A 19799-nucleotide genomic window follows, 5' to 3' on the forward strand; every position below is an offset into this window, starting at 1 on the left:
GGTTATTTCAGATAAGAAGTGGCATTAGTGGCTAAAGTTAGCGGGGAAAAAATGAAAAACGGGGTATTTATTTACGTAGCCTCAAAGTAAAAAAAAAAAAAAAGACTAGGCAGCACAGGACCTGGCGGGTGCCACCTGAACGCAGTCACCAGGGGTCACACCACGAGGACGGGACAGGATGCACCCAGGACAGCCCACACTCCCGTGGCTTCCTTGACAAAAGTGCAAAGTGTGTTTAATCATAAGGAAAGCTCAGAGAAGCCCAGAGCTAGGGGCATTCCACAACCTAACAGACCACAAGTCTTCAAAGGGTCCAGGTCTTGAGAGCCGGAAGGAGGTCCCCAATGGAGTGCTCAAGAGTCACGTCCACTAAATGCAACGTGAGACCCTGATCCAGAACGGACATCAGTGGGAACACCAGCTAAACCTAGTAACACCTGTGGGTCAGTAAATGCTACGGTCCCACGTCGAATCTCATCACGCTGGCCCCACTGAGGTTACGTGCACATCGGGAAAGGTATATGGAATTCTCTGTACTCTTTCTGCAAGTTTTTCCTCCAAGTCTGAAATTCAAAGTTAAAGGGCGCCTGGGTGGCTCAGTCTGGTTAAGCGTCTGATCTCGCAGTCCATGAGTTCAAGCCCTGCGTCAGGCTCTGTGCTGACAGCTCAGAGCCCGGAGCCTGCTTCGAATTCTGTGTGTCTCTCTCTCTCTGCACCTCCCCCACTCGCACTCTGTCTCTCTCAGATATAAACATGGAAAAAAAATTTTTTTTAATGTAAAGTTTAAGAGGCATCGGGGTAGCTTAGCTGGTTAAGAATCTTACTCGTGATTTTGGCTCAGGTCATGATCTCACAGTTCGTGGGATGGGGCCCCGTGTTGGGCTCTGTGCTGACATCATGGAGCCTGCTTGGGATTCTCTCTCTCTCCCTCTGCCCTCTGCCCATCCCCTGCTTGCTTTCCTCTCTCACTCTAAGTAATAAGCATTTTTTTTTTTTTAATGAAAAATGAAAGTTTGAAAAAGAACTCGTTCACTGTTTAAAAAGACAGCTTGGGCACCTGTGTGGCTAAGTTAGTTCAGTGACCCACTTTGGCTCAGGTCATGATCTCACAGTTTGAGTTCGAGCCCTGCGTCAGGCTCTGTGCTGACAGCTCAGAGCCTGGAGCCGGCTTTGGATTCTGTGTCTCCCTCTCTCTGTCCCTCCCCTGCTCATGCTCTGTCTCTCTCTCACTCTCTCAAAACTAAGCATTGAAAAATTTGAAAAAACACACACACACACAACGGCAGGTAAAACACAAAAAGGCGTCTTCGATGCCCTCCTCTGGGCGCCCCGCTCCCCGCAGGCCCCCCCCCTCCCCACAGCCCTTGATCAGAACCACAATGGAACGCGTGCAGACGGCCTCTCCATCTCTTGGCTTCGCTGCACGGCGGGAACCAAACCCACGAGGCACACGCTCTCAGTGGGCTGGAACCAGAATCTGGGTTTGGTGATTCCCCATCCCGTGTTCTAAGACGACGCTGCCTTCCGAGTTCCTGGGGTGCCTGTCAGCATGGACTTCCAACTTTTCAAGCTCCTGTTACACTTCCCTAATCAGATCGGCCCTTTGGGGCGGCTTTTTCGCACCCTGGCACCGCTCCCACACTCTGTCCCGCAGGGGCCTGTACCCACAAGCTACCCGGGGAGAACTAAGGACGGGAGCCTGGCCACTGAGGCGGAAGTCACAAACATGAAAAGGGAAAACGGGAAGTCGGCGACAGGCTTTGTGAAGAACCAACCAACACCGAGCGGGTAATGACGTCAAGGATGACAACAGTGATGTCAGCTCCCTGACAGGAACCACGGCCCACACCCGTTGCCACAGGAAGAGTCTGGGACAGGCCTGGCCCGTCTGCGTCCCTCCCGGAACCGTCCCAAGTTTAGTGGATGGCGAGGGTGGCACTCCTGCCTCTGGGAAGTGTCTGAAACAGGAGACAGCACAGAAATGTCATCCCCCCACACACACAGGGTGACAGAGGCTCCGTGCCATCACTAGAGTCCTGCACGGGTCGGGCTTGAGACTGCCCCTCCCCGTCCCTCTCGGTCATGACAGCTGCTCAGTCCCTTGTGCCTCTCTGTGCCGAGCTGGGTCTGTGTCGCTGGAAGCACAGCTGAGTCCCACGTGTGCATGGAAAAGGCAGGAATGACTGACACACACGGCAGGGGCCCCTGCGCCCCTCAGTCCAAGCTGTTCTGTCACCCCCCCAACCCCAGCTCATCAGCCCTACATCAAGGCCTCGCCAGGGTCCCGCCGAGCCCACGTCAGACACACAGCTCAGCGGTAAAGCACACACTCGTCCTCTCTCTCTCATGCACACACACACACACACGATACGTGGGACACCCAGTCCCAGCTGGGGAAAGCATGAAGTGACCAGAAGTGTCAACTATTATGGTTAATCCAGGATTTCAGGAGATCTCAAACACCTCACTGGCGGAAAACGTACAACCAGAAAGCCGGCCCAGCGACAAGGGACTGAACTAATTTACCCAAAGACAGGCGGGGCAGGTCACTGCCAGGGAACCCTCCCTGCGCTTTTTAACAGACAAGCATATCTTCTGCCCTCATTCTGCACCCTGGCAGCCAGACCCCCACAGAGCTGCACCCCCCGCCACCCCCTGGGAAGGAGGGGCCACACCAAAGCAGCTAAGGTTTCAGGTGAGGGTCAGCTACACATTCAAGGACAGTCCTCGGCCCTCCGGTCTTCTACGCCTAACACACAACTTCAGGGAGGCCTAGTCCGGGGACGTGAGTATACAAAACCAGCCCGTGCCGTGCTCTGAAACCGTCATGGGGAGGGAAAGAACACACTTGACCTGTGTGAGGGACTCTGCACCTGGCAGAACGAGCCTTAAATGCACACTCCGTGATCTCCCTGGACGACTGAGTCCCTCGGCATGGACACAGTGGCCTCCTCCAACAGGGACAGCAGAACCGAAGCACTCCCCGGAGGGAGAAGGGCAGCCAGGGGAATATTCTGCCATCGGCACGGAGTCTTCCCTCCACGCGGCTCTAATCTCTCCAAGGACACTTGGGCGTATCAGCTCCAAAGCCCCTTTCTGCCATGAGCCCTGTTTGCCAGGCTTGGGAAGACTTTTCCATCACTCCCATTACTTCGCTATTAAAGGAATCAGGCTCGGGGCACCTGGGTGGCTCAGGGGGTTAAGCCTCCGACTTCAGCTCAGGTCATGATCTCAAGGTTCGGGGCTTTGAGCACCGCGTTGGGCTCTGTGCTGACAGCTCGGAGCCTGAAGCCTGCTTCACATTCTGTGTCTCTCTCTCTCTCTGCCCCTCCCCTGCTCACACTCTGTCTCTCTCTCTGTCTCAAAAATAAATAAACACGGAAAAAGTTAAAAAAAATAAAACAAAGGCATCAGGCTCGCTGACTGAGCAACCCACTCATGACACCGCACCCCAATGAGGCAACCTACAATACCGCACGTACACAGACGTTCACTCCAGCGCTACTTATCACAGAATCCGGAAGGAACCACCCCAATCAACAACACGAGGACGGTTAAACAGAGCAAGGGTTGGATGCAGGGTAAGCACTGAGGTGCTGCAGGCCACTAGTGTCTGCTGTCACTGCTCGATTTGGTCACTGTAGTCAAAAGCGGCCAGAAACCACGTACAAGTGAATGGGTGTGGTGCGTCCCAGTCAAACTTCGTTTATAAAAACAGTGAGCACACAAGCCGGTTTGTTCTCACGTGAAGTAGAATGTTTTTAGGCGTTAACAGTATACCGAGCAAAAGAACTATAACGTACCACGAAAAGGTACTTGAGATTAGTAAAAAGGGTATGTCTGGGCGCCTGGTGGCTCAGTCGGCGGAGCGTCCAACTTCGGCTCAGGTCACCATCTCATGGTTCATGAGTTCGAGCCATGCTGACTCAGGTCATGATCTCACGGTTCCTGGGTTTGAGTCCCGCACCGGGCTCTGTGCTGACAGCTCAGAGCCTGGAGCCTGCCTTGGATTCTGTGTCTCCCTCTCCCTCTGCCCCTCCCCGGCTCATTCTCTCTCTCTCTCTCTCTCTCTCAAAAATAAAGTAAATGTTGAAAAAAAATTTTTAATAAAAATAAAAAAAGTATGTCCGCTATGGTTGCAAATATTTGGGAGAGCAAAACAGAGAAGTGAGAAAGGTTGGCAGGGAGCACAGCGGGGAGCACGTCGGGGAGCACGTCAGGGAGCACGGCAGCCTCTCTTTAAAGGGACATTGGGATTGGGATCGGGGCAGGGGCGGGGGGGGGGGGCAGCTTCTATTTTTAGGACTTTCCATTCTGTCCCAGGTCAGCTGTGACATCTCTCAGGGTTGAGCTGCCTGCTCTGACTGATGTGCCAAGTGTCCCCTTGTCCTTCCCTGTCAGGGACCGACCAAGCCTCCCGAGTCAGCCCACTCAACTGCACAGGGAAGGCACAGGGACAGGACAGTGCTCTTCAGGAGAGAATGTTCCTGAGACAACAGAGAGACTCTTGGAAGAGAAGGAAAGGAATCCAACAGAGACGCTTCCTAACAACCACCTCACTCTTAACCGGCTTTTAAAGTCACACGGTGAGGACAAAGGGCGAGGTCCATGGCGAGGCATGGGTCTCGGGGACCCACGCCTGCAGCCCATCAGGGGCTCCCCACCGAGCTGCTGAGCTAGGAGATCTGGTAGCCACGTGGCTAGCAAGGCAAAGGCAAACAGGGAAACGCGGACAGAGGCGAGAGGCTGGCCGTGCCGCCTGTCCTGGCCCCAGAGCTCACCTCGTACAGCCCCTCGAAGAAGGTGTTCTTGTCCTCTGTGCTCCACGACTCCCACTGCCGCCGGGCCTTCTTGCCTTCTTCCTTCTCACCGCCTGATGACCCCAAGTTCCGGGAAGAGGAGCGGGAGCCCCCGGCAGGGGCGGCAGGGGCGGCAGGGGCGGCCCCAGACCCATTTCCGGACGACGATCCGCCACCGTCGGCTCCTTGGAGAGAAAGAACTATACAGTGATCTGTCCTGAAGGCTGCAGGGCTCGGGGATGCCCCGCGGCACCCGCGTCAAGGGTGGCGCCACACGGGACGGCACCTGGGACCCACCACTTGCCCGGTGGGGCTGTTCACCGATGACCTCATGCTGACCTGACCTGACTCCTTCCGATCTTTTTACAGAGAGCAAAAGCAGAAAGAGGTTTCCGTGGACCCACTGAGAGAGCACAACGTCCCCACCGGAGGCAGACCGCCCTTTGCCCCGTGACCTGAAAACACACGTCACGTGTCACAGCGTCTCTCTTTCTCAGATGTGTCTGGGGTGAAGTAATTCTGGTTTTTCCAAACGAACGCAGTGAAATTCAAACTCAAGAAAACATTTAAGCATGTGTGAAATACCACCTTCTCTTAGAAACAACCCATACTTCAGAATGCAAATCACTTGATGCCTTTAAAAGAACCTTTAAAAGATCTCAAAGGTCCTCTTTGTTGAACAACTTCCACCGACAAAATCTGACATTCCAGAGTGACCGGACAAGCCCGCAGGTGCTCTGCCAGCAACAGTGACGAGTCCCGGGAACGCACGCTGAACGGGAAGGGCACGGCGAAGTGTGACGGCTCGGCACTCCCGGGGGAACGCAGGCAATCCGCGAGGGGCAAGGGTCACCGATAGAACACGTTTACGACCTAGCCCACTCCTCCCACCCATCTGGCTCCTTCCTCAGAGAGAAGGGAAGCCCCCGCACACACCCACGATAGCCGGACTCTCCCCCAGGGACCTGCAGGACCATCGGTGGGGAGCAATGCAAACTCTCAACGGCTGGGGACGGGGGTAAAGTAAGACCATAAAGATAAAAGCACTTGGGAAAACAAAAGCGAAACCAACGCTGAATATCGTGAAATGCTTTCCCGTTGAGATGATCGTAGGCTTGTCCAGGGAGGCCGCCTCCCGGCTCACTCAGGCAGGGCCTCCGGCGAGGCTACGCCCGCCTCACCCCCTCGACAGGCGTGCGCCTCCAGATCCGGGGCAAAGACGGGGAGTTCGCAGCAAAGCACAGGACGTGCAAAACTTTAAGCCCACTGATCCATCTCCGCTGGCCAAGACCACCCTGGAGAAACACGAGGCGTGGAGCGGGGGTGGCCTGAGGGACGGGGGGAGGCAGGGTCACCGCGCACCGAGAGGTCTGCCGGACGACGGCTCTGTGTCGCTGTGCCGAAATAAGGAGCATTTTCCCCACGAGTCAGCCCCCAGAAAGCAGAATGCGTTGTCACACATGCAGAAAGATCACGCGGCTACGCAGAATGGGTGGGATTCTCTCACGTGGAAAAGTGTGCAAAAGTTCAGGGACTTCAGAAGCCAACAAGACTGGGGCCCAGAAACCACCGTTCGTCACCGCTGCCCTGTCCAAGTCACTGCCGCTACCACGAGAGACCCTATACACACACTAATTAAAACTCAATAAAACACAAAACCCATATCCTCGGTCACACCAGCCACGTTTCTAGCGGTCAGTGTCCCCAAGTGGCTAGTGGCCCCTGTGCGAGACAGCACAGACTACTTCTACCGTGGCAGGAAGTGCCAGCGTGGTGTCCGGGAACTTGATGCCCACGGTCCCAAGCACGCTGTCGGAGGGGAAGACACAGTCAGGGTTTCCCAGCGCGGCCCGTGTGCCTGCCACTCATTGCGCCGCCCGTGTCCTCCCTCCTCCCAGGGGGCTGAGGGTGTGCTCCACACACATCTGACTTCGTCCATTCCTCACCAAACCAAACCCAAGATGTGACCTAGCGAACAAACCCAACACCCCCCAGGACGTCTCCGACAGGCGGCGACCTCCGAGCACACCTGCTGGGACACCTGGCTTCACACCATGCCCTGTAGAGCCAGAGGTGCTTCTCCCGCCAGGGCACCGACACCCTGAAACCCAGGCACTCGTGGCTGATTCTGGAGCCTGTAATTCCTGAGGTGTAGCGATCCGAGGAAGGGCTGGCTGATCGCCCCTGCGCCACCCACAACAAAGGATTTCAGAGTCCTTTTCAACCTGTGACGAAACGTTCGCTTAGCTCTTTTTCCAAAACAAGAGCGACCCGCCCGGCAGGCCTATTGGTGCACCCGGGCCGCCGGCTCCGCCAGCCCACGCCTGGGGCTGCATGTGCTCGGAAGTCACACGCGCGTCTCTGCGGTCTACGACGCAGGCAGCCCGCCAGCTCTCGCGACAGGTCCCCGACCACGGCGCTGGGGAGACTCCAGACCAGGGGAGCGAACCCTGAAGGCCAACAGGACCGAATCGCTTCCAAGCAGAAAGGAACCTCAGGGACAGAGCGCAGAGTAAAGCGAATGTCTGAACATTCCTGTTCAACAAACAAAGCAAATCACTCCAAGTAACCATTTCTAACGTTTGGCGACCATCACTCGAGACCTCGACTGCTTCGTGAAAGTCAAGTAGAATCGCACAGCTTCATCGGGAGAGGACATGCTGTCCGGCCCATCCCCCAAATTCCGGCTGAGGACGGAAGGCGCCTCATCCCGGCTCATTCAAGCCCTCAGCCGCAGGCAGAAACAAGACGCAGGAGCAGAGACACTGTGGCAGACCGTGACGCTGGGCCCCCGGGAGACGCCACCACCAGTGCAGAAACATTCAGATGCCAAGAGCGACGCGTGAAGGGGGAGAGGGAAGCCAGCGAGGACAGAGGGGAGCTGCCGCAGGGGGAAGAGAAGACCGCCGTGAGCAAGACCGGGTTGGGTATGGGGGCTTTCTCAGGGCTGGGAGTGGATGCGCGCAGAGGACCAAGGCCCACGCCCCCAGCGAGGCCACAGAGAGAGCGAGCGAGAGCCTGCGTGATGAGAAGTCAGCGTCCAAGAAACCTGGAGGGAGGGGCGCCCGGGTGGCTTAGCCGGTTTGAGCCTCCGACTTCGGCTCAGGTCAGGATCTCACGGTTCGTGGGTTCAAGCCCCGCACCGGGCTCTGTGCTGATGATGTGGAGCCAGTTCGGGATTCGCTCTCTCTCCCTCTCTCATCGCCCTCTCCTACTCACGCTTTCCCTCTCAGAAATGAATAAAAACACTTAAAACTCAAACAAACAAACCTAGAAAAAAAATGGATCCCAACGGCGAGGTCGCAGACGGCAAGAACAGGCTCTGACCTTTCTGTGCCCAGGCCTGGCACCGGGCCTCACAGCGGATGCTTGACGAGACCCGGGGCACCGCAGGAGAGCAGGTCAGAGGCCCCCCGCCAGGCCCCGAAGCCCAGTGCCTCCAGAACAGAGCTCACCCTCCCTCTCAACCTGCTTCTGTGCCCCAGTCCTCCAGCTGCCCAGGGGCCGCCCAGCTTCTCCCCATTCCCTGGCCAGCCCTGTACCACCCCTGAGTGAGACAACTTTAACGGCCTCCTCCCCCGTCTCCAAATCATCAAGCCTGGCCACGGCCTGCCCTCCAGAGCGTGCACCTGACAAATGCACACGTGCGGCCGGGGCCTGCCGGCTGTGGCGGCCCACTCCCCGCCGGGACGAGCTAGGCCGTCTGCCTCCTGCATGCGCGCCCCCCACCCCCCACGCCTCTGCAGGAGCCCGGGGCACCATCACTCACGCCCCTCACGTCACCGGAACGGAAGACGATGCCCGCCTTCCGAATGGGAACACTGAGGCACAGGGACAGTGGCCTGGCGGGCACACCACGCAGCTGCTTGGACCAAGAAAGGAGCGTGGATTTCTACGGTACCTTTACAGCGCGTTCGAATGCTTTACTCCTTTCTGTCTTCATAGTGTGTGGTTATTATCCACATTTCAGAAACGGGGAGACCGAGACTCCAAAGGCACGAAAGCCCCGAGGCCTCCGGGCAGCTAGAACCAAGCCTCTTATTCCAAACCCCGGCATCCTCCCCTCGAGCCACACAACACAATGGTGGCTGACACCCGCGTCACACACAGCTGCTTCTGTATTTTTACTACACACCGAGCTGAAAAATCCACGGATTTCAGGACGGAGGGAACTTGACCTCGACATCCTTCCCTCAGCCTGCGACGCAAAAAGGAACGGACAGGTTCAATGACATGCCCAAGCTCACGTGGCAGTCAGCGGCAAGAGTTAGGACTGGGGAGCACGTGTACGGCTGAAAACAAAACCGTGGGACGTGACCAGGTAAGACACAGAAGACGCACTAACTCGCTATCCTGGACGTTTCCTTTCGAGTCTGGGGAGCCTCCTTCTAAAGGTATGAACGCGGAGACTGACAGAAGACCCGCACCGCGAGGTGCTGCGTGACGTCCCTCGAGGGGGACTCAGGCGGGCCACCCCGCACTTCGTCCGCCCTCAGCTAGAAAGACGTTCCAATGTCCGCGGACGGAAGCGCATCTCCAGGCGCCGGAACGCTTCCTCGTGGCCCGGGTCTGCGGTGAGAAGGGATGGGGACCTTTCAGAGGCCGAGCATGACACATGCCGGTCCGTTCACCTGGCCGCCTCCGGTCACAACATGCCACGGTCGAGACAGGGGCTGCTTCTGTGCCCTTCGTAGCACACGCCCTCCATGTCCGACGCCACAGCGGCCAGGCTCACTCTTAGAGCCCAGCCGTGACTGAGGGGATGCCCTTGCCACCAAGGCCAGAAGGATGACATGGAACAAGGCCATTCCCGGGCAGGGCGTTGCGTCAGCAGACGTGGAGCACGCCGGTCTTCCGCAAGCTGCTCGCCTCCACCAGGACGCCTCCCCCCTGCTCGGCCTTTGCCGGGTCTCCACAGAGCACAAGGGACACCGCAGCCGTGCCGTCGGAGCCCCTGCGTGGGGTCCCCGCCTCCGAGACATCCTCTTCCACGAGCCGAAGGTGACCTGGACCCGCACGGTCCCGGCGCGTGTCCCGGGCCCCGCCCGCAGCGTCTGCCGCGTCTCCAGCCTCCACACGACACCCAGCCTCGACCTCAACGCGCCCGGGGCTGGTCTCCCTCCAAGGCACACGAACCATACGCCTTCTTCAGCGAATGACGAGATTTTCTGCAGGTAACTCTCAAGACCCCAGGCAAACACGACACCCGAGAATCTCTTCGGCCTTTCGCACGTCGGTCTTCGGCGCTAACGCTGCGGTCACGCGACGTAAGATGCTTGCACACGCCACCGCCCACGACAAAGCTCGTTGTCGCGTTTCCTCTGTTCTCTTTACCACTCCGTGTAACCCAAAACGAGACACGGTGTACAGCGTAAAACGAAAATCCTACAGAATCCTCGGTGGGCCAAGGGCAATTCCACAAGCGGGCGCCGTAGAAACGGTAGTTCTGATGTTAACAGCCAGCGAGGTGTTTGAAAATTAGCTCCACCTTCGAGCCAACGCTCGGATGTTGCCTTATCTACTCGCCTATGCTCTCTGTCTGGCTCTTTAACGTGAAGCCAGTGCAGTCTGTATGACCCTGAATTCAGTCTTTCACTGAGAGCCCCTGGGCCACGGGTGTTTTCCTCTCTATCCCGCACAGCTTCCTCAGGGCCCAGATTTGAGGTGGCCAGGGACGCAGGTCTCCTGACCCGACGTGCGGTCGGGGGTCACAAGGCAGCACCGTGTGTCAGGGCTACCGTGTCTTCTACCGTGTGCCCCACCACATGGGGCGCGGGGGGGACCACCCCGCCTTCCTCCTCCTCTTCTCCCCAAGAGGTCTGAGAGCTCTTGGCAAAGCCTGGTATCCCTGCCCAGGCGGCCGCGGTGGGCTCCGTACGGTCATCGCTGAAATTTTTTTTTTTTTTTAATTTATCTGTTTGAGAGACACAGAGAACCAGCAGGGGAGGAGTAGAGAGAGGGAGACAGAGGATCCGAAGCAGGCTCTGAGCTGTCAGCTGACAGCCTGAGGCGGGGCCAGAACTCACAAACCACGAGATCACGACCTGAGTCAAAGTCGACACTTAAACTACTGAGCCACCCAGGCGCCCCAACGCCGCACCTGGTTTTATTCAACGTCACTTACCGACTGACACTGGGCACAAGAATCCCAGGCCTGGGGCCTGGCCCAAGAGCCCGAGAAGCGACAACACGAGCGACCGGAGCAGATGAGGAGCAAAGCCCCGGTGCGCTTTCCGGACAGAAAGGCCCCGGGGGAGGGGCGCACTCTGACCACGCCCTGCGCAGGGCTCTCCCAGAGGCCCACACACACAGAGCTCCACCGACTTCACAGAACCTACCTTCCAGAATGCTCTCTTGAAACACAGAGGACCCACATCCAGACTGCAAGCTGACCCCTTCATCCCTCAACGTTACCTTAAGGTGGCTTTCGCCATTATCTCAGCCGACCCATTCGGAAAGTAAAGAACCTAACGTTTGGGCCACTGAAGGGACCTCCGTTTGTCCCACAGCCGAACCGGCCCCACAGCAGCTCCGGGAGTAGAACCTGGGTCTCCCGACTGCCGGCTCACCTCTCTTTCCAGTATGGTATTCGTCTCCCAAAGGCTGACCCCATCGGGGTGGCAGAGCTCACGTGATGTCTTCTAAAAACACCTAGAAGCTATGAGTAGCCCACGGTTTGTGCAAAACATACGTTAAGTTCTGCACAGGGATTTGCTGATTCCCCCAGAACAAGCACAGAGAAACCAGGTGACACAGCCCAACTGTGGAGCCCGCACTTTCATGACCAGCCTGCCCGCAGGTGGGTGGAAGGAAGGGTCTCGGGCAGGGAGCAGGGAAGAGGGAGGGCAGCGATGGAAAGCGAGAGTCTACTCTGCACCCGCCTCAACTGGCCCGACAGGGCGGGTAGCAGCTCAGGGGCGTTCCTGGGACCTCTCTCTCCCCCTCCCCACAGGTGACACCTGCCCGTGTCCACCTGCCCAGCCTCTCTAGCTCCCTAACCTCAAAACTATCCACGTTTCCCGTAACAGAGGCGTCAGGAGATTCTTAACGACTTACACAAGGGCTTAACGGTGATATTTACTGCACCGAGGCAGACGCTGGCGTTATCCCCGTTCACAAAGAAACCGAGCCTCCGAGAGAGAGACAGGTTTGCTCAGTCACCCACATCGCGAACTGGCCAAAGGCGGAAGAGCCTCGAGAGCTCTGTGTCCTCGACCTGGTTCTTACAGATATGTGAATTCTGGGTTTCAGGCTCAAACACATCCTTGGTTTGCGGCTTACCTTCCGCTTAGGTGGAGCACGTCATTCAAACAAAAAACTTCAGTTTCTGCGCCCACTTGACACTGAAGTAACAGATACGAGATGCCCGGCACCTAGGTGCTAAATCCTGACCTTTAGAATTCAAAAAGAATTTAATGCAGGATCGTGCTAGAAAAAAGTCACTGTTTGTTGAAGTTGACAAAACACGGTCCTCTTGGAGAGCAAAACAGCACTGTGGACAGCAATCCAGGGGGACTTCCTTCCCTCCACAAGACCGTCCCCCCCCACACTCACCGCAAGCTTCGCACGCCTGTCTGCAAGCTATCGGCCAAAGAACCGCCAACAACCAGACGAATGGAAATCTCATTTTTTGAAAAAACTAAAAAACGCTAGGACTGTTCATTTCCCCCTGGATCTGCGCTCCACACCCCAGGTGGAGATTTCCACAATCTGTAAGACAGATGCCCCTCTAAGAAGTGTCTGCAAAGGTTACGGGGCACTCAGTCAGAATCTGACCTTTGCTGGCTGCTAATGGAGATAAGCAAGCAGAGGTTCCCGAGACACGTGGGGGGCACCGTGAAGCGTGGAGCCAACATCAGACCCCACCAGGAAACTCCAGGCTCAACCTTCCCTGTGAAGCAAAGCAGACGTGCTTCCTACTCCTCTCCTAAAAGCCACCATTACGGTTTGACTTTACTCTCACTCCGGGAAATATCAGCTTGCTAAAATAAGAAAGTACGTAGCTCCCAAGAAGCACATATCCTGACAAGCTTCCATTTTCCTAACGGAAAGTCGATCGCCACTCAGAGCCACTCTGGGACAAGAACCGATATTGTGATGTGAGGCTCCTCCAGGGGCCCTTCTCCATCGGAGCCATGCTCTTCTGGGCAAACGAAAGCAAACCTCCCCTCATCACCTGACGGCTGTGAGTCTAACCACACACCGAAGCCAGAGCGCCGCGGCACCTGACGCACAGCTGGCCATTTACAGGTGACCAAGGGCTTTCACTCGGCCCGTCACACGTGAGCAGCCACCGCTGTGCCTGGTTTCTCAGGGGAGTGGGCGCCTCTCTCTGGCAGATTCAAGAAGCCAAACAAGCAGACGAAAGGTCAGAGGGACAAGTTGACAAGGCCCTGAGCTCCGCCAGGGCTTCTGAAGCCACAAACCATTGACGGCATCCCAGGGGCTGAGCTGACTTACACACCTGTAACCAGGAGCGGAAAAGCTATTTGGTTTACACAACAAATAAAGCAAATTAACGTTTTCCTAATTAACTGACAACTCTCACACCAACGTAAATGTATGTGACCCAAGGTTTAATTTCTGAAACGTGCCAAATTACTGCACACTTACAACTTTACTTACACCCAATCTACCAAAACCAAAAATTTGGTAAGGCCAGGATGATTTCAGAGGCCGGCCTCCTCAGATGAGGACAAGGCAGAACTCCGCTGAATCGTACACATTTGGCACACGTCTCCAAACTGGGTTCTTTCTCCGTTGGTATCTGAAATCTTTCCTTCTTAAGACGATCAGGGCCGTCTAACAAATTTCACTTACCTTTTCCCAAGGAACTAAACATAAGACTTTTTTTCCTGAAAAACTCATTGGAACTTTGTTCCATTTGCTACCTGTAAATGTGCTGCAGACTCGGCCTCGAAGGAAAAGGACGTTAAGAGCAGCTCTCTTACAGAGAAAAGCGGTACACGACGGAGAACGAACACAGCAGCAGCAGCACCACGGCGCAGCTCCCCTCCCGGTTCTGGAAGGGACCCTACCGAAGCTGCACTACCGTCCATCGGGTCAGAACGCGGGGCCAATGCCGCAGACGGTAGGTACGTCCCAGGCCACAGATGTTCTCACTACCTCCTGCCCCAGGGGACAGCCTTTCGTGGCACCCGGTGGAAAGTCTAAGGGCTGCACCCCCGTGTCCTCAGCACTTTTGAGCCTAGACTACAGGAGGCAGGGAGCGATGGGCCCGAGTCAGACTCTGTGATCCGTCACTTTTGGCTTCTTATCAAATGAGTTTCAAAAGCCCACTCCTTTGTTGTACGTCCACCAGCTCGTGTCCAGGAAAGAGACGTGGTAGGTATTTCGCCTTCCCTCTCCCAACTATTGTCTGAGGTTTAAAGAGCCCACCGTGTAGGTCACCGAGGCTGCTTTACCAGGAAACCCCCCCCAGACTCAGGAACCCATTGTACTTGCCCAGAACGCATACTCACTGCCTCTTCCCGGAGTTTCAGCACGGAGAGCAACAGCCTCTTGGGAGGAGAAAGGGGACACGTCCCCTGCCCAGTGCCACCTGAAGTGAGCGGCAGCGCGCGCGGGGACGCGGGCGGGGGTCCCTCTGAGCCACCCCCCCGGGGTCCGGGGCACACCCTGGAGGAGCGGGGGTCCCGTACCTTTTCCTCGCGGCCCCGAGCCGCCGGCGCCGCCGCTCCCCCCGGCGCACGATGAGTCCTTCCTGAGCCTCTTGCTCTGCGGCCTGACGCTGGACCGGAGGAAGTGGTGCTGGTCCTGCGGGCAGGCGGGCGGCGGGGACGGGGCCTGCGGGCCGCCCGCAGGCGCAGGGGGGCCGTCGCCGCCGTCCCGGGGGGTCCTGGCGTCCCTCTTTGTGCCGCCGCTCTCCTCGGCCGCGTCCCCGCCGCCGGGCCCCTCGCCCTCCAGCGAGTCCTCCTCGGCCGACCGCTTGCCCAGCCGCTTGAGCCCGTCCTCCCCGCCGCCGCCGCCGCCGTCTCCCAACTTCACTGTCATCCTGGCGGGGCAGGGGAGGGGACCCCGGTGAGGCGCGCGCCCGGCAGCCTGCCCGAGAAGTTTAGCGCACCGATGCCCTCTCAACATGGCCGCCGTTGTTTGTTCCCGATCCCCTCCCGGCCGCCCGCCGCCGCCGCCGCCGCCGCCGCCCGGCCCGGCCCGGCCCCCGGCCCCCGACGCCGACCCCGGCGAACGGCGGCCGGCAGGCGCGGAGGCGGCGGGGCTGGCGGTCCGGGGGGCCGCGGCCGGACCGCCCTGCCCGCGCGGCGCCCCGGCCGGCGGGGTCGTGGGGTGGGGGCGGGGAGGGCCGGGGACGGCGGGCCCCGGAGGAGGTCCCGGGGTCCCGGGGCCGAGCCCCGCGCCACCTACCCCGTGGGGCCGCGACTCATGGCCTGCGCGGCGGGCGGCTGGCGCGCCGGCGTCTCCCAGAGCCGCCCCAGCCTCGGCGCCCGCGCCCCCGACCCCACCCCTCCCCGCCCCCAAAACGCGCGGGGCTCCGGGCCCGCGCACCTGCCCCACACGCCGCTCCCCAAAGTTGGCCCCGGAGCGGGGGCGAGGGGCCCGGATCCACCCCGCCACGGGAGAGGCGCGGGCTCGCCTGCGTGCACAGGGGACTCCATGGTGGCCCGCGGCTGCCGGTCCGCCTGCTTATTTTAAAACACACGTAAAGAATAATAAGCTCGGGGTTTCTGGGAATCTTGCTTCCTAGGGTGGGAGGTGTGTGCTGCTGCCGAGATTTACGAATTAAAAATGCTTCTACAACAAAGGAGCCTGGGGCATGGAACAGGTTGGAGCCACCAGTGAACGTGACATCCGCAGACACGTCCAGATCCAAATGCAAGAATGGGCAGAAGACGGGGTCGTGTAAAAATTCTCGACAACCGTTGATAAAACCCTTGCATTAACTTTGTTACCGGCTGCAGTGCGAAATGTCAACCACAGAAGTGAGGACCCTAAAAATGTGCGCAAGCCCGAGAGGCAGATCCGCTCAAAAACTGAGTCAGGATCAGGTAGCATCACATTATAAGCCCCAAAAGGGTCAGTAATGTGTACCTGTGATAAAGCAAGAAAGATGAAAATTAGATTCCTCAACAGGTGATGATGCTATGTCCAAACTGTTTGACATCCTCAACAAAGCTGCTGAGAATGGAAATGCTTCGTTCAAAAGGGAAAAGACAGCAAGGCATCCAGGCTATGGGTGAAATACAGGAATAGGGACAATGGTCTCTCACTGAAACATTTAGAAAAGAGTAAAAATCATAGCAAAAAATCATAGTAACACCTCCCACTGCTCCGATGTATTGTCACAAAATGATCTGTGCCAGTTTTCATCTGCTGGAATTGGTCTTACAAATTATTCAAATTTAAGGAATGACAGTTAAGAAAACAAATACAAAAAAAAAAAAAACTCTGCCAAAGAATAAAACCATACAGGGCAAACACCCAAACTTTTTAGAGGACTTCACTGCACAGCACTTAAGGCGACCTATTTCTCAATCTATCGTTCGTACTTAAGAAACCTGGGAATACCCCAAAGGGCCTTTCTCTGGGTTATAATGCGGAGAAACCTACTCCCAGGGACCTTTTATTCCCAAAACACCCACAGTCAAGCCAGGCAGGACCCACGCAGGGCATACACCGGCCACAACACAACAGACTTGCCTGTGTGCCTGGCTGAATACAGGGAAGACCTGAACGCAGAAGGACACGGCTTCTCAGAACCAAAAGGATATTGACACATTTCAGAGTTTTCCCCTACAGGAAAAGGAAACCACGGGGATGGAATCCTTTGACCGAAAACCTCCAACGCTACTTCCTGACCGTTCGCAGAGGTGGAATCACCTCAAGCGAAAAATCCCGGCTCGACACCGTTTTGTCAGGCTTCGGGAAGGAAAAAGCAAAGCCCTCCCTCCCGGGCCGACTTCTGGCTGCACACAAAGAGCGCTGTCACCGCGCCACTCCTCGGTCCGGACTCTGCCGGGCCACCCCGACGGAGTACCGCGTGCGTAAGCACCGACGCGAGGGCACAGGCCGCTTCTCCCGCAGCCCCGCTCCACTTGGGGCCCGGGCCTCGCCATGACAGGCGGTCGGGGCGGCCCACCCCTCCCGAACCCCGGCCCCCGGTCACCTTCTTCATCAACGCCTCGCAGCGGCCTGGCTTCGCGGGCTCCCCGGGGGCCTCCCGGGCGCCCGCAGAACCGGCCGGGCCGGGCAGCCCCGGCCCCCGAGAGCCCGCTGCACAGAAGCCGCGACGTCGATGTGGTCCTCCCGCCTCGGAAGCAGTTGCCCGGGGACCCTCGCCCCGGCACGTCCCCTCCGCGGCAGGCGAGCGGCTGACGAGGCTGCGGGCGCGGGTGCTGCCGCCTCTCAGCTCCCGGAGGCCCGGCCCGCCGCGCTCAGCAGCAGTTCCGGCTACGGCAGCCGGCGGAGACGGCGGGCACTGCGCGCGGGGCGGGGCGGGACGGACGGCGCGCGGGGCGGGGCAGGGCGGGGCGACGCGCGCGGGGACGAGCACGCCCGAGTTTCCAGCGGGCGCGCCCCCCTAGGGGCGCTGCCATTGGCCAGCAGCGGGCGCGCGCGCTTGCACGTACGGACGCTGGGAGGGGGCGCGGGGCGGGCCTGCGACGCTGGTAGTGTTGTGACGCCGGCCTCGCGGCCGTGCGGGCCAATGCGTCTCTCCGGATTGGCGGATAGACAGCCAATAGGGCCAGCGCCCTGGCTGTGATTGGCCGGAGCTGTGTTGACGGATGCGTGAGAAGTAAACGCCGCCTCAGCTCAGAGTCTTGAATCCGGCGCGAACCGGGTTTTTGACGACAAAGTATACAAATGCAACTGAGTGAGATAAAGATGCCCTTTATTAGATCGAGTGTGTGCTTTTGAAGTTTCTTAGTGCAGTGGATGGCGCTGGGCACGTGGGTCATATTTCTTCGTCATGGCGATAAAGGAGTGTGTTCTAAATTCTCGCGTTTCTTACGGAAGAGAGGATAAAGCGGGGTGGTGTTCGAGGGTACAAACCTGGAAGGAGCAGCGTATGAGTCATAGAGGTCTAATGCACAATAAGACGGATGCAGACGATAATATTGTACTTAGTTACGTCATATGACCGATGTCGCTACAGCCGCCACATAACATGAATGCATCAAAGTAACACGCAGTACACCTTAAACCGAAAGTGTCTCATGTCAGGGTTTTTGTTTCTGAAAATGAGGTCTTTAAAAACGGCATATTCCTTGTACCTATGTGATCCAGCACCTATCCTGTCGGATCCAGTAGTATCTGCATTTTCCTTTTATTTTTTTCACTTAATGTGGACTTCTTTGCTGTAGCAACATTTTTTTCCCTTTAACGACATGACTTTGCTGTGTTGTTCAAAGTTAATTTCCAAGTTTAAGCACGCCTGACCGAAAAGGCCAGGGCGCACGTTCTAGTGCCTTTGGGATTGCAATCTGCCGCCACGAGTCACATTGGTTTCTAATGGGATGAAGCCATGGGTACCCTTGGCTACCATTTTCTCGCCAAAGGAGTCCATACGGCCCCCAAAGCGTTGCATGCACATGAAGTATTACGTCGAATCAATCGGCTTTGCTCAGAAATCCTCTTGAACCACACCCTCCTCCTTGAGATGAGACAAAGTAGAGCCCAGCAAACGGTGTGCGGTCCCAAAGACCGAAGAAGATGAACCGAAGAGAATCTTAAGGAAGATGGCGTTCCGTTTCTCCTCCACACTGTCAGCTGACCAACCCGTTTATTAAGGTGTAACTGCAGGAGCCGGTCCCAACAGGCTTTGCATCCTCATCACACCTATAAAAATGTCACCCGCTTCCCTTCTCTGCGCAGCACAGGCAAATGCTGGCCTCCTAGCTCCCCTTTCTGAGCTGGCGTTGTTGGTTGTAAACTGCGACGGGGACAAAATGCCCCGCAGGACCGCGGAGCTGGCCGCCGGCGGGGACTCTTGCCCTTGGCGCCTCACGAACACTCTCGACCGTATTCGGCTCTTTCCGGCCTCTCGAGGCGCTTCGGGTGGCCTCGGCTTCCGCCGCTCTCACGTTCGGCAGTTTCCGCGTTCCGCGCGCAGCCGTTGTCCGGGCAACGCGCTGCGGCTCGGCGGAGGTGAGTGGGGTCGAAGGGCGAGGGCTGCGAGCCGCCGGGTAGGGGCTCCGTGGCGGTCTGGGGCGGGGGAGCGGAGCGATGACGAGCCGGGCCAGACCCCGGTCCCGCGGACCCCCGGGCCATTTTCCTCCGGAAACCGGGCCTCGGCCGAGCGGGTCGGGTCGGGGTCGGCGGGAGCTGGGCGCGGCGTCCGAGGTCAGCACGCGATGATGGCCACAGCGGGCGCAGTCCGGGCTCCACCGAGGGCCGCGGGGCGGGACGAGCCCCCGGCGGGGCTCGGGAGGGGAGGCGGGCGGCGCCGGCAGGGCTCCCGGGACCCCCCGCGGGACGGGGTGGGAGTTAGAAAACCGCCCCTATGCGCGGCCGGTCGGCCCTCGCGTGCAAGGCCTGCGGCTGTGACCCTGAACCGTCTGCGGTGAGGGGGCGCCGGCTGGGTGGCCGCGAGTGCCCGCGCCCCTGTATTCTGCCGCCGCCCCCCAGAGCCTCCCCCCGTCCCCCCTCGCTGCTCAGTCCGCCTGCGCACCCCGAACCCTCAGCTGAGCCGGGCGTCCCGAGGCGGTGGTCCGCGGCAGGGACTGGCGTCGGACAGGAGCAAATCGCTTAGAACTAACGGAATTTGCTTCTTTTCCTCAAAGTTTGTACATTTGCCACTTTTTTGTTGTTCTAGAGGCCCTGAGTTTAAGGAAAGGAAGTGCGCTTGTTTGCGAACTGATGCCACTGATCGGTGTCGTTAGGTAAGGATAATGTCGTTAGTCACCTCTTCTTGTGTTTACTCTGGTAGCTTTTGTTTATGATTATGCAGATAATACTTCTTCGTGGTGGAAAAACGTTGAAACGCAGGTACAAGGAATGGTGAGCAATCCATCACACTGGGTA

At 58.0% G+C, this 19799-nt stretch overlaps 2 protein-coding genes across 13 annotated transcripts in view; one reads left to right on the forward strand and one right to left on the reverse strand.

Moving 5' to 3' along the window:
- Positions 1–17230, reverse strand: part of CRAMP1 (cramped chromatin regulator homolog 1) — a 57073-nt gene extending 39843 nt beyond the window's left edge. For 3 of the 4 annotated variants that reach the window (XR_006197987.1, XR_006197988.1, XM_042922857.1), the window contains exons 1-2: positions 14462–14911; positions 4782–4984 (exon numbers count right to left, since the gene is read on the reverse strand). Coding sequence is in view for 2 of the 4 variants with exons in the window: in XM_042922857.1 (XP_042778791.1) it covers positions 4782–4984; positions 14462–14900 (642 nt within the window). In the remaining 2 variants the exon portion in view is untranslated. Of the gene's footprint in view, positions 1–4781; positions 4985–14461; positions 14912–16941 lie in introns of those variants that run through there. The other variant, XM_042922858.1, reaches the window with a different exon arrangement.
- Positions 17231–18838: 1608 nt separating this feature from the next.
- Positions 18839–19799, forward strand: part of IFT140 (intraflagellar transport 140) — a 75091-nt gene continuing 74130 nt past the window's right edge. For 5 of the 9 annotated variants that reach the window (XR_006198004.1, XM_042922967.1, XM_042922964.1 and 2 more), the window contains exons 1-2: positions 18954–19118; positions 19591–19657. The gene's annotated coding sequence lies outside the window, so the exon portion shown is untranslated. The other 4 variants (XM_042922968.1, XM_042922965.1, XM_042922966.1 and 1 more) reach the window with 3 other exon arrangements.

Source organism: Panthera leo, chromosome E3, assembly GCF_018350215.1.
Source record: "Panthera leo isolate Ple1 chromosome E3, P.leo_Ple1_pat1.1, whole genome shotgun sequence".
In the NCBI taxonomy this organism is placed as follows: domain Eukaryota; kingdom Metazoa; phylum Chordata; class Mammalia; order Carnivora; family Felidae; genus Panthera; species Panthera leo.